This window comes from Sparus aurata, chromosome 21 (assembly GCF_900880675.1).
Source record: "Sparus aurata chromosome 21, fSpaAur1.1, whole genome shotgun sequence".
Taxonomy (NCBI): Eukaryota; Metazoa; Chordata; class Actinopteri; order Spariformes; family Sparidae; genus Sparus; species Sparus aurata.
The window spans coordinates 29,254,759-29,268,625 of NC_044207.1; the positions used below are offsets into that span (position 1 = coordinate 29,254,759).

The 13,867-nt window shown below is 43.6% G+C and overlaps 1 protein-coding gene across 8 annotated transcripts in view; it reads right to left on the minus strand.

Annotated features, from left to right (window-relative positions):
* Positions 1-13,867, minus strand: part of LOC115572684 (nuclear receptor coactivator 2-like) — a 53,455-nt gene that overhangs the window by 15,294 nt on the left and 24,294 nt on the right. For all 8 annotated transcript variants that reach the window (XM_030403035.1, XM_030403034.1, XM_030403037.1 and 5 more), the window contains 8 exons: positions 13,300-13,410; positions 12,302-12,474; positions 6,757-6,860; positions 4,727-4,904; positions 3,778-3,966; positions 2,815-2,916; positions 2,533-2,673; positions 2,214-2,361 (listed from right to left, as the gene is read on the minus strand). In XM_030403035.1, the coding sequence (XP_030258895.1) occupies positions 2,214-2,361; positions 2,533-2,673; positions 2,815-2,916; positions 3,778-3,966; positions 4,727-4,904; positions 6,757-6,860; positions 12,302-12,474; positions 13,300-13,391 (1,127 nt within the window). In that variant the 5' untranslated portion in view covers positions 13,392-13,410. The remainder of the gene's footprint in view (positions 1-2,213; positions 2,362-2,532; positions 2,674-2,814; positions 2,917-3,777; positions 3,967-4,726; positions 4,905-6,756; positions 6,861-12,301; positions 12,475-13,299; positions 13,411-13,867) is intronic.

Here is a 13,867-nt window from a genome sequence, read left to right on the forward strand (position 1 = left end):
TCAGCAGGTGCTCAGTTAATCATTTCATCACGTTCAGCAAAAATCATGCAGGCACATCTCAAACACGCACACACGCGATTCACAGGAACACAGATGTTCTCGATTCACAGCGAGACGCTTTCAAAATAAAAGTCCCGCATTTAGTGTCTAATATGATTAATCAAAGAATAACCTGGTTTCAAAGAATATCAGTTAACTAAAGGAAAACAAGATGTTCTTATTAACAATTATCACATTAAAGGTCATTTACAGTCGTTACACTAACTGAGTGACTCATTCACACACACACACACTTTATTATATCATTATCTCGGGAAAACAACGTTTCGTTATCTCGACAAAAATTATCCTGTTATCTCGGGAAAATAAATGAAATTAAGACGTTATCATGAGAAAACAAAGTTTCGTTATCTCGAGATCTCGAGAAAATGATCTCGTTATCACGGGAAAACGGAGGAAATAAAATGTATGAACGCATGGCCGTTTAGGGCTTCCGTACTTATCTAAAGTGGCCTCCATATAATATATAATAACAGCCAGCTACAGTTTATCAACCCTTTTTTTCCTCGGGGGCATTATTTGGGGACTGGCTTTTATTTGTTTGTGTCAACCACACCCCCAACCACTTTTACATAATTCCTGACAAGGTTTAATATTAATCTAAGCCATATAATTTCCAAATCTGGCACTGGTTCTTAAACAAGCATGGCCCAATATTAAAACAATCAGTGATATTGTGACTCTCTATTTGAGGAAGCACATTTTTACAAAGTAATTACACTACAGAGAGGTTAAATAACTCCCTTTCTTTCAGCTTCAGTTGTGTCATAACATGAAACAGAGAGCGGCTCTGGAACAGTGCACACAACTGAGAAAACAAAGTTGTAACGAGGTCTAAAGCCGTAACAGAGAGAGAGCTTTTAAAACATGGGTCGGCTTCGGCCCCACACCAAACACACACAAAGCTCCGATTGTGCTGAATGCTGCAGTGATAATTTTGAATGTGAAACTTGTGGAAGTAAAAAGGCCAAGTTCTCGCCATTGATCTCCGAAAGCTCCGGGTAACAGTCCTGGCATTGTTTTCTGACCGCTGTCCAATTGCTGACTCTGAATGGTCATACCAAAGGCTGGACGCTGAGTGGAGTCGCGGTCGCTCCCGGTGGTGGGTGGGAGGGAGGGAGGGACGGAGATACTGTAGACTGGACTGACTGGTAGCGCTTGTGTCAGTTTTGTCAATACATGTGGTGGCGGTTCTGAATAACAGGCTCTTTGTTCTTAAACTACATTACTGTGTCCCTCCAGTTTGTCTAAATCAGGGGGGGGAAACTGCAAACACTGAGAGAAACATGTGATAACACACAAACCGACAAGAGGGAAATAAATCACGGGGAACAGCTGCAAATAATATCAGTTATCTTTCATTATTATGATTTCATCAGAATTGGAAGGTTAGTTTTGGGAAAGTCCTCAAACTTTGAGGTTATCAGTGCATCTACTGTTACTGAGAGTGGTATGAAGTGTGAAATGTGCCACCTCTTACATACACTGTAGAGAAAGACAGAGTCAGAAGCCCTTTTTAGATAGAAAAGGCAGCACATTTTCTCCAAGGTAAGGGCGGCAATGTGCCGGCCTGTCTTTCTAAATCGGAGGCGTGATATTCCTCCTTTTCCAAAAGCCGCCTCTGAGGTAGGCGTAAACATGTGACGTGACGTGAAGCTCGAAGTTGGGCTGTGAACAGTGACAACGAATTTGTCTTCAAAATAAGAGCTTTACATTGCACCCCACTGGAGTTTAGAACTGGGTTCTTAGCGGGGGGCTTTTAATTTGAAAGTAGCGACCGTTCTTAGCTTGCCGACACAACAACAAGCTAACACAACCAAACAGCTACAGAGACCGAGGAGACGCTGCATCTCCTGGATCTCAGCAGCTGTCCAGTTGCTCATCTTAATGTCCGCGGATGAAGTGATGGACTGACTGCTGTGATCAGCTGTTTACTGGTTTTAAAACTCCCCGGCTGTGGGTCGCACAACAGTGCAGGTCATCGACACCTCCGTCCACCTCACGCAGAGGCCGGCACATTGCCGCCTCGTTTTTAGATAGCAGGCGAGGTGGAAATAAGTGTACCCTCCGAGGCGGAAAAGCCGTCAAAAGGACGGGCAAATTGGCGGCTCGGTGCTCCGTCTAAAAGCGTCTAGAGAGCGAGTGGCTGGTACCTGTGCAGGATGTGCAGCGACATGTAGAGCTGCGGTTCGTTGGTGGCTGCAGATCGGACCAGCTTGCTCTTGGTGTGAGCGGAGACGATGGTGCCGTCTGCCAGGGAGAATCTGTACAGAGGGCTGAGCGCATGGCCGTTCCTCAACACTGCACGGAGACAAAGACATAACATATTTAAAAAAACAACATCGTAAGAGGACTGAGATGATTTGCTTCTTACAAACTGTTTCCCTAAAAAGAAACCAAGCTGTAAACGTCTTTGATAAGTTCTGTTGATCAGCTACAGGCTGTAACTGGCAGTGAGCTCATCGTACTCACCGTCTTGCATGTGTTTCTTGGCGAAGGAGATCTCGCCTTCATTCTGCAGGTGAAACCTCTGAATGCACCTCCGGACCAGGTCCTCCCAGCCCGGCTTCATGGTGGCACGGAGCAGACTGGTGTCAAGGGACGTGATCTTACCTGGACAGGTAGAAAACCTTAATGTTAATAGATTACTGTCATGTTTTTAGATGTTTGTCCGTATTTAAAGTGGGGCAAAGACTTCCAGCCCGCAACATTAATCACACGACGGATCAACAGAACCTCCTCTTTCTGTCCTACCTTGAAGGTCCTGCCGCGTGGTGAAGCTCTCGTACGTGGGCATCACAGGTCTCTCTTTGACGGGGACTCTTCTCGCCACGCAGATGAGACACGACTGGAAATCTGCAGGATTGGAAAGAATCAAAATAACCTTTCACCAACTAACACGGCAGGATTTATCACATTTGTCTCCATCTCTCAGGTGGTGTTGTGCTGGCTCTCCACCTGTCGTAGCTTCAGAGCTTTCCTCGTTAAAAACACAAGGCAATTATCATCATGCTGTCTGGCTTTCAGTCTGTATCTTCATGAAGATGTATGCTTCAAAACATCTGCACGTAGCCCTGAAAGCTGATGTGCACCTCTTCAAAAATGAAGCTACAACGCTGAGGCTAATGCGTTAACCTCCGCGTCAACAATCATGTCAAGACCTCCTAATATGAGACTAAGCCTGAGATTTAACATCAGCTCAACCTCAGTGTCAACCTTCAGCCCCTCCGTCTGTCCACCAGACATCCTCCTCCTGTCGGGGGAGAGATTGGCACAATATCTGGTTGTCAGACATCTAAAATTAGAGTGCCAGACAGATTCTTTTCCCTAGTGTGTATGTGTGTGTGATAAGATAAGATGGGAGGATGACAAAGTGCCATGCACTAATTAGTCTCTCTCGGTAAATGGGAGGACAAGTGGAGAGGAGTGGTGATGAAAGGAGGACAGTACACAAGAGACTCTGGAAAGTTGGGATTGAAAAAGTGATGGGGAAAGGACAGAAAGTCACGACAGAGATTGAAAGATGGAGAAGAAAAAAAAAAGAAAAGTACAAGCAAGAGAGAACATGGATGAAAGGAAGGACGAGGGAAACGTGGAATAACAAAAGAGGGACGAACTCGAGAGAGGCAGAGCAAGAGATTCAGTTCAACACCAAGACAGAGAAAAAGAGGAATGAAATCAGACAGTTAGACAAAAAAAGACAAAGCAGGACGATACCTTCTCCTTCCTCCTTGATAGACTTGGGTTCCGAGACGGCGAAACACTGCATGGTCTCGTACTTCTGCTGTGACGCGTCCTGCTGGTCGGACGCCGGCCTGGCTTCGCCGTCGGTGTGAGGGTTGATCAACATGCGACAGTTGAAGGTGTGGCTGTTCCTGTTGGATGAATCACTGCTGCGATGATTGACTGGGGAGATAAAGACAAACAGCAACATGCAGTAAGGATGTGCCAGCATAAACACTGCAAAGTCTAAACCACACAGCTGCTGACAGAAGATGAAGCTAATGTGGTCTGGTGTTTCATCAGGGTAGGACAGAAGTGATGATGAGGCTTCTGATTGAGGAGCCCTGGTGGTTTATCTCCCCTGCCAACAAAATCATGAACTGAAATTGAGGATTTTATCTTTATCCGACCACAAAAAGCTCAAATTATGTCGGAAAAACAATAGAAAACCCAACGTTATAACTTTATCCAGTAAAACTGGGTCACATATTCCTTTACTTGTTGCTAAAGTAACCGCTAACTGCTGCTAACCGGCGTCATTGTTCCTCTCACATGTATTCCGGGAAGACTCGCTTCTGTTCTGCCTGCGATTGGGTTAACTAACCCTCTAAACTAACCAAACTTACCAAAACCAGCAAAGGGAACAAACACGAGCTAATCACAGGCAGAATTCTGAGGTCTGGGGGAAAGAAATGAAGCATCAAGGTTTCCATCAGACGGAAGTTGGCGTGGTTTCATGTAAAGTAGGTTGTAAAAGGGATCGTGTGTTGGCTCTCTGTACCTACATTTATCTCGTGCACATGAATTAACCAAAACATGAGAATGAATTGTATCTCCTGCACACGCAATAGTGAACTACAAAATGAAGCCACCAGCTAAGGACTTCTGGTGGCCACATTATCTGAATCCCTCCTCCATCAGGACATATTCCGCCGTTTCTTACCCAGACTCTTGGGCAGGAGGTTCTTGACGAACTCGGCGTGATCTCCGACGTGCAGCACGCTGTAGACGCTGGTGTTCATCAGCTCTTCCTGCTGGTAGCGCAAATACTGGCTGACGTTCTCCGAGACAAACACTATGTTGCCCTCCATGTTGACCACGAAGAAGAAGCCGTCCAGGGCCTGAGGGGCGAGGTGGAAGTGGGAGGGAAGAGGAGAAGAAGGGAGGGAGTAAAGAGAAGAAAAGGGAAAGACAGAAGCGGTGGAAAGTACAGATAAGAGCCGTGAGGAGAAAATGGAAGTGTTAAAAAAGAAGGTGGGATGTTGAGTAAGTTTGTAGGGAGGGAGATTAGAGAAAGAAGCATTTAGCCAGAGGGAAAAGAAGGGATGGAAGAAAATTAAGACAGAAAAAGGTAAGAGGGATAAAGAGAGAAGATTGGATGTTAATTAAAGTTCATTTGAACTCTCCACCCAAAGCTGATTAGACTCAATTAACAGAAGTGATGTGAAACTTGAGGTTTCACTCCTCCAGTTTCTATTCTGCTGCCTGCTAAAATATATATTTAACGTTTCACCATTTATGTCATTCTGCACGAGAAAAGTTGTCTCTTCATATTCTTTTATTTTAGTTGTCACTTTATATTTTTACCAGAAGTGTTTTCTGATGTTTGATCACCAACAGAGGAACTTGTCACTGACTCATATTTGTTTTAATAAGGCTGAGACTGATACAGGTAATTAGTAATCAGGGAGATCGATACAAAAGTACCGTTTAAATAGGGATAGAATGTAATCAAGTACAAATTTACTCAAACTTTAAGGTATTTGTACTCTTCTTTATACTTCCATTTTAGAGGAATTGGATTGAAACAAACACAGATTTTAGACATTTAGAAGAATTTAGAAGACGGGTTAACGGTCTATTACTAGTAAAGTAACATTAAACATTGTCTTCTTGCATTTTGGTTCGGTTTGGACTTAAAATGTGTCTTGCAAAACATCTGTTCCCCTTAAAATAAATCTATGTGTTTGTTATGGTGTCGTGAAAAGCATTACAAATTAAAGCAGCTCCTTAATTACGCCTCAAAGTTGCAGTGTGCTGCTATAATTCATGGTGTAACGGCGAGTCTACGGTGGCCTCTCGAGCACTCTTCCCTTCCTTTCACTCCTCCCTACTCAGCATCTTCCACCTATATGTACAAACAGTGATTTGTCCTTTTGTCACGCGGCTACACAACCATCCTACTGTACGTCTGCCTGCTTATCAAACCAGCGCTGGTGCAAGAAAAGAATTGAACAGAACAAAAACAGAATAGAAATGGTCTTGGCTGTAACAACCTCTCAGTCAATGCTGTGGCTGGTGAGAGCTGTGTAAAGCTGTGTGTGTGTGTGTGTGTGTGTGAGTGTGTGTGAGTGTGTGTGAGTGTGTGTGTGTGTGTGTGTGTGGTGGTCAAGCTCCTCCCCTCCTGGTCTAATCTGGCTTTTCAGAAAAGGTATTTATACCTCATTGGGTCCCATGTTATACGTCACCCCACACACGCACACACACCCACACACACACACACACACACACACACACACACACACACACACACACTAGAGAAGGCTTGATGACGGCATTGTCGCTAGCCAGAGGACCTCTTATCTCTCTGCGTCACTTTAAAGTGCAACGCCGTTTAACAGACGCTCCTCCAGCTCTAAATGAGTTACAGACAGAAACATATATTAAACCCTGCAGCCTTTACTGAAGATATATTTCCTTTTTAAAGTTCTTTTATAACAATCAAACTACTATATTGGGGGCATTTGGAGGAACACGTCAGCTCCGACGATAATTCTCACATTTTAGAAAATACTACCGCGTCCGCTTTTTAATCGTAAAATGATTGAATTTAAACAGTTGTCCCTTTCTGTTGTGAACAGAAATACTTGTCTGATTAATCACTCTGCTCTCGTGTCACTATCACGTTGACCTTTAGACTCTTTTTCCTCAGGGCATAAAAACAGAGGAGGACCGAAGTTTGGCTCGACATACCTCCAGCATCATGGGCCCGAGGGCGTCTTTATCGATGACACCCTGTCCTGTGGAGGAGACGTCTGCCTGCTGCACCTCCTCAGCATCGGCCACTGGAGCTTTTTCTGTAAGACAAAAAACGTGAGACATGAAAAGACGGGGTTATAACACTGGAGATGTGTGTGTGCAAGCTTTAAATTAATTTCTTTTTATGAGCAGAAATAACATAAAACGACAAATAACAATTGAATCCTGAACAGCCTAGTTTCCAGAATGAAACCTTGTTACAAACCTTTTACGCCTCTGCAAACCACGTATACATTCACAGTTGTAGACATCATGCTTAGAAAGCCAACATTTCTACTGCTTGTTGCCTTTCATGTCAGAAGGTGAAGTGCAGTGAAGACTGGGTGAAAATGCTGCCAAGCCAGAAAGTTTGACCATTTGTAAGCGTGAAATACTGGATATTTTTGACGAGACATCCGGACATTTTGCTGTCTTGTTTGTGGCTACAGAACCAGGTAAGCATGAACTCTTCCTGACCCTAACCAGGCGAGACAATAAGCACTGTCAGAACATTAAACAATGAAAACTGCATCTAAAGAAATGTGAAAAGTTGAAACATAAAGTTTCAACCCCGCAGTTTGCAGAAACATACGCTGTCGTCATGCATTCTGGCTGTTGAGTTGTTCTGAGAGTAACCAGAAGATAAGAAGAAAAAGAAAAGACATCCATTTCCATTTCTGAGAACTGAAGAGAAAAACTTTACATTGTATTATGAAGGAATTTAGTGAATGCATGACTCACTAATGATGTGGGGAAGTTGCGTGCGAAAAGTTCAGGCCAACATCAAAAGGAAGGCTGTTATCATATGAACTAACTGACTGTTTACCACACAGCGTGTTTGTGAGCAGGAAGCTTTTTTTTCCTCAGCGCTGCCTCTTTGTGGATATTTTCCTTTCCCTGGAAAACACTGACGGGGTTGTTTTTGTGATGATGTCGCCCTCGGGCCATCGCACGCCCCCTCACACACTTTGTGTTTTGCATGTGTACACGAGGACCTTTTTTTTTTCCGCTCATCACATTAACGGCTAGTCCTTCAATTTATACTCTCCGCTACTTTAAACCGACTCCCACACCGATGTGATGCAGCACTATCAAGTCTGCAGGTTTGAGTCCCTGGAATGTCACGGAGGGCAGGTATCACCGGGCTAATGTGCGGTACATTACACACATTTAGTCATACTAGAGGCCGGTCTCCACTCTCCTCACTGGCTGTACCACTGGACTGTTAAGCCTCCCATGGCCCCATTAGGCCACATAGCTGACATTCCTGATGTGGGACCAGAGCTGTACAGAGTCATCAGCCCTTAAACCCTGTCACTGTAGAGCCCGGAGTGGCAGTCATGTAGGCTGGAGGGTATTAAAGTCACAGTACCCTTTTTTTTTTATTTTAAATCAATAAACCTAATACACATGATCAGCGTGCATCCCCTAATTTTCCCTCGATATTGAGTGATTTTGTGTAACACTTCCTGACCAGCTAGATGACAATGACAGCAGAAACGCCATCAGATGAAATCGAGTTGTTCGCTGCAGAATGAGGCTCTAGCTCGGCAGTCTGAAGCTCTTTATATACTGAAAGCGACACAATATTTTAAACGGATCGAGGTCGATATTTCAGAGCGTTCACGCTGCGAATGAAAGCGGTCAGAAAGCAACGGACGTCACGTCACAACTCATGACGACAGCAGACCTATTGATCGTTTACGTGTCATGTCATCAACTTGTATTATATAAGAGAGGACGCAAAATTATAAAGACAGTGTGATAAAGGTGAGCAAGCTTAATTGCTCCCTGCACTGACGCTGTGGTATCCATCTGTGATCTCTTCAAATCCACCACACTGCTTTGATGAAAACAGTAATTTTACCTTGCAGAACAAGGGAGCTACTAATCCACCGCTGCTCTGATCTGGTTGGTAAATGTATAACTTTGTTGTTTAAATGTATAAATACATCCTAACTGACGGACAGGCAGCTAAGATGAACCCCCTGCAGTGCGACCCCAGAGACAAGGCGGTGCTGCTTGTTCTGTGCTAAGCATCATCTTAATGTGATAATATACCCGTGTTGTGTTGTTTATCTGACGTCTCCGGTGCATATGAACGGCTCGTTAACAGCTTAGCATATCCTCCAGCCTGCAGTATTGATAAATGCACAGCTCATTAGCTCTCAATAACTCCCAACTCACGACGAAACGCCAAAACCAAACCAGTAAATCCAAATTTTTCCCACATATTTTTTTATATTTAGAGCTTCAAGCATCCTTAACAAATCTTAAAGGGATATTCCGGTGTAAGTTTAATCCATGGTCTAAATCAACGGGAAACTGTGTTAGACTCCCTCTCGAGAGATCAAGTTAGCAGACCGCTAATTTACGGAGTTTTATCAACCTCAGAAACGACCGCACGACAACAATACACTGCAGTAAATGGATCCAAATATAAACCGCCACCAAAAAGCCACAAATAATGCTCAGAACAGCACCAAACTTCAGCAACAGTACAAATAGGGTCTCAGCACATAGTCCGGGGCATCGAACCTCCGCTAGCTTAGCTGGATTTCTATTGTGAAGCTAAAAACAGATTTCAACTCTCCTCCATCAGCTTCCGGGTCGTGGAAGTCCCGACGCGACGATTACCGAGTGCGGTTAGAAATGCTGAATTCCGTTCTTTTCCCTGTCCGCTCTCGATAATAACTGTTATAAACTGGCAGGTAAGACACATATGAACTTTGATTGCTTTTCCATGGAGTCATAATCATACATTTTCATCCATGAGCCGCGGAACTCTACTGCACTCGGTAATCGACTCGTCGGGACTTCCCGTCAACAGGAAGCTGCTGCAGAAGAGCGGTAAATTTAGTCAGCTTTTCAGTAGAAATCCAGCTAAGCTAGCGGAGGTTAGATGCCCCGGACTATGTGCTGAGACCCTATTTGTACTGTTGCTGAAGTTTGGTGCTGTTCTGAGCATTATTTGTGGCTTTTTGGTGGCGGTTTATATTTGGATCCATTTACTGCAGTGTATTGTTGTCGTGCGGTCGTTTCTGAGGTTGATAAAACTCCGTAAATTAGCGGTCTGCTAACTTGATCTCTCGAGAGGGAGTCTAACACAGTTTCACGGTGTGTTAGACCATGGATTAAACTTACACCGGAATATCCCTTTAAAATAAATCAGTAGCAGTAAACTTCCAATGACAGATATCAGGTTGATGCAATCAGAACTCAGTTACGCATCCGACATCATGCTGGATCGTGAATGTGGCGAGTTTTCAAACTAAATGGAAACATCCATCCTTTGTTTTAGTCGTATGACCTCCAGGAGTTTGTTTGCTTTATTGTGTAATCTTCTTATTCAGTTTTCATGTGTAACACTTTGCCATATGTTATATATAACACACACACACCCACCTTACATATGGCCGCATTCTCAAGTGAGCTTTTCAGCAACACACACACACACACACACACACACACACACATATATATGCAGTATATACACGGCATTTATTATTAGGTACTGCTGTTTTTCCAACGGACAACTGCTGAGTTGACAGAAATGGAAGCACACGTACACACTCATCTTCCATCTATAATACGACCCTGCAATTAAATGGGACTTGTGGGACAAACACACACCCTGCTAAGTCGTTTGACACACACACACTAACTCACACACTCACACACAAGAAGAAGAAGGCACCACACTGTTTGCTTTAGTGTGTGTGTGTGCGTGTGTGTGTTCATCAGGTGACTGCACTAAAAGCTAAGCTGTAGTGATCAACATGCTTCTACTGGTCCAGGTTTGTCTACTTAGTCCAAAACTTTTCCTTCATATCAATTTACTGTGTGTCAAATCCACATCGCTGGTTTGAAACTAAGTCGACCAACTGAAGTCGAGCAGACAGCTGTGTGACTGTGTATCCTGTGTGTGTGTGTGTGTGTGTGTGTGTGTGTGTGTGTGTGTGTACTTGTGCTTATTCAGCTGTTGTTTTCAGACACAAACAGTGCTAAAACAAGTGGACGCCGACTGGCTGACCACAGGGACAGAAAAGAGGAGAGGGAGGATGAGAAAATGACTGATGGAGAGAGGGAAGGAAGGAGAGGAAGAGGAGGAGGGGGTGGGAGGAGACGAGAGGATACACAGTAAGGGTGAAGAGCAAGGAAAAAGAGAAAAGGAATACAAAGGATAGAAAATAGAAAATATATAAGTAAGGTGGTAGAGAACGGATAGAGGACTCATAGGAAAGGAAGAATTTAAAAAGGGGACAAGGAGGAGAGGAAAGGAAACCACAAAGATGGTTGAGGAAAGATGAAAGACACAAAGGAAAGGAAAGGAAAACATAGGAAAGGAATAAAAAAGGAAAGGACAGGAAAGGAAGTGAAAGGAAAGGAAAGGAAAAGATAGAAAATGAAAAGCAAAGGATGACAAAGGAAAGGAAAGGAAAATAAAAGATAGAAAATGAAAAGGAAATGAAAAAAGGTGGTAAAAGATGGACGGAAACTGGAAAGGAAAGGAAAGGAAAAGGTAGAAAATTACAAGGAAATTAAAAAGATGGTAGAAGATGGATGGAAGCCGGATAGCAAAGGGAAGGAAAGGAAAGGAAAACAAAGGAAAGAAAAGGAATGGAAGGGAAAGGAAAGGAAAACAAACTAAAGGAAAGGAAAGGAAAGGAAAAGATAGAAAATTACAAGGAAATTAAACTGGTGGTAGAAGATGGATGGAAGCCGGATTGGAAAGGGAAGGAAAGGAAAGGAAAACAAAGGAAAGGAAAGATAGAAGCTTGAAGGAAAGGAAAGGAAAGGAAAATATAGAAAATTACAAATTAATGAAGAAGGTGGTAGAAGATGGATGGAAGCTGTATAGGAAAGGAAAGACAAATGAAAGAGAAAGTGACTGCAAAGTTAAAGGAAGAGAAGAACGGGAAAGAGACACATGGAGAGGAAAAAAAGAAAAGTGTAGGAAATAAAGGACATTAAACGAGAAGGATAGTTTGTGGAAGGGTGAGAGAGGGATCGGAAAAGTAAAGGGGCGAGTGAAGAGCAGATATAAAGAAGGTGAAAGGGACGGTGAAAAGAAGGGAAGATGAGGGAAAGGAGAGAACAGAGATGAATGGAGGGTGAGGGAGGTTGGGAGACCGGGCGGAGGGCAGCGCTGCCTGACTTACATCATGTTGGTCAGAGTTACATAACAGCTCTGCCTCAGTCGCCATCACACACATTATTATTACAGAGTCTGTGTTAACTGTGTTGCAGTTTGTTGACGTGGCAGGTTTGGTTAAAAATGTGGTTCGCAGAGTAAAAATGAGGCTGTGTTCAGAAGCATTACCTGTGACTCTTCACCTCCAACAGCCACATTCATTAGAAAATTCACATTTCTCTTCTTGGTTCTGCTCTGTTAAAATAGATTCCTGGCCTGCTGCTTCTTTAAAAACAGCCTTTGTATTATTCTCTGTGCCTTCAGGGTGAATAAACTTCTAATAACCGTCACAGAGAGGACACTCACCCTGCTCCTTGATCTGCCTGATCTGCTTCACCGTCTCTTTGAGGATGGCGCATTTGTCCGGCTTGACGTTGAGGTCGTCCATGTCGTTGATGTTGGCGAAGATCAGCTCGGCCAGCTCCTCGATGTACTTGTTCTCCTGCTCCCGGTTCCTCCTCTCAGTGCTCCTTTTAGGGCTGCAGGGAAACAAAGACATCGTCAACATTCACGCAGAAAAATGGGTGAAGTGAGGAAAGAAAGTGCTGAAATACCGTCTACGATGTGAAATCTCTCGAAGGTCAAATAAAGAAAACTAGTTGAACATTCACCTGAGCTGGATGTGCTAGCATTAGCGAAACTGTATCGCATTATGACTCCAACTGGGGACACCACCACTGCTGCACTCATATATCATATGAGAGGCTTCATTATGTTTAATGGGCTTCTCTTCTTTTATGACTTTGTGTAGTGATTAGTTTGTCTTTGTGAAGCGCCGACAGCCAGTCGGCTTCCTAACAACCTGAGCTACAACATCCACGTGTCCTCGTCCTAACCTCCGCGCGGTACAACTCGGTACATCGTCACTACAACCTTCATACATCCTCTCGCACGCCGAAGCACAATGACTTGTTAGCCTTCATATAAACTGTCGTCTGTAGAAGTGCTGCAGCGGCGTTTTTTCCTCATCGACCTGCGAGAGCCTTGTCTCATCTCACTAACCGTTCCCCCGCCTCACCCCAACCCACCCAGCCTCGCTTTGTCTCTCGCCCCCCGGAATAAAACTCCTGAATTTATTTTACCTGTTCACAACAATACGAATCGTTTACAACAAATTAATTATTATTTCTTCAGAATAAAAGCACATTAATGTTCATGTTAATGCTGAATATTGCACTGTATTGTACTAGTAAGGTTATGAAGCATCCTAAAGTGTATTATATATGTGTGGTTACTGAGACGAGACGTGTTCATGTTACAGTGTGGTTATTGTGAACATGTGGACTCAGTCTGAAGGTGTTCACCTGGGGCCCAGGACGTCCGACTGACACTCCTTCCTCTTCACAGACTCCCCCCCTCTGGGGGGCTCCGGGGTGTTTCCCCCCCCACTACTCATCTTCAGCAAATATCAGCACCTTGACAGAGGACAGAATGAAAAAGACAACACGTTCATTAGTCGGACGTTTGGTCAGAACATATTAAAACAGATGTAAGGATATCATGATTCCTGGTATTAGTATTTCTTCTCACACATAACATACACAGCGAGAGTGAAACAGCAACATTTAAATAATTACAAAGCAACAGGAAGAACTGTTCCTAGAATTGTTTCTTCATCGCAGATGCAGATGACTTCCTGGAGCTGTCTATAATAATATTTAGCTACTGTCACGTACGAGGCGTGAACACCAGGAGCTCATCTTCCAGAGAAGTGATATTCTTTGGGAATTTACACTTGAAAAGATATTCAAAGTATGATTGCAACTGACGATTATTTTCTTTATCGATTATTCTTCTGATCATTTTTAGGATTAACCGCTTTCCATCCAATTACCTGAAAATGTTTTCTCCTTTCTCAGAGCCCAAACGTGA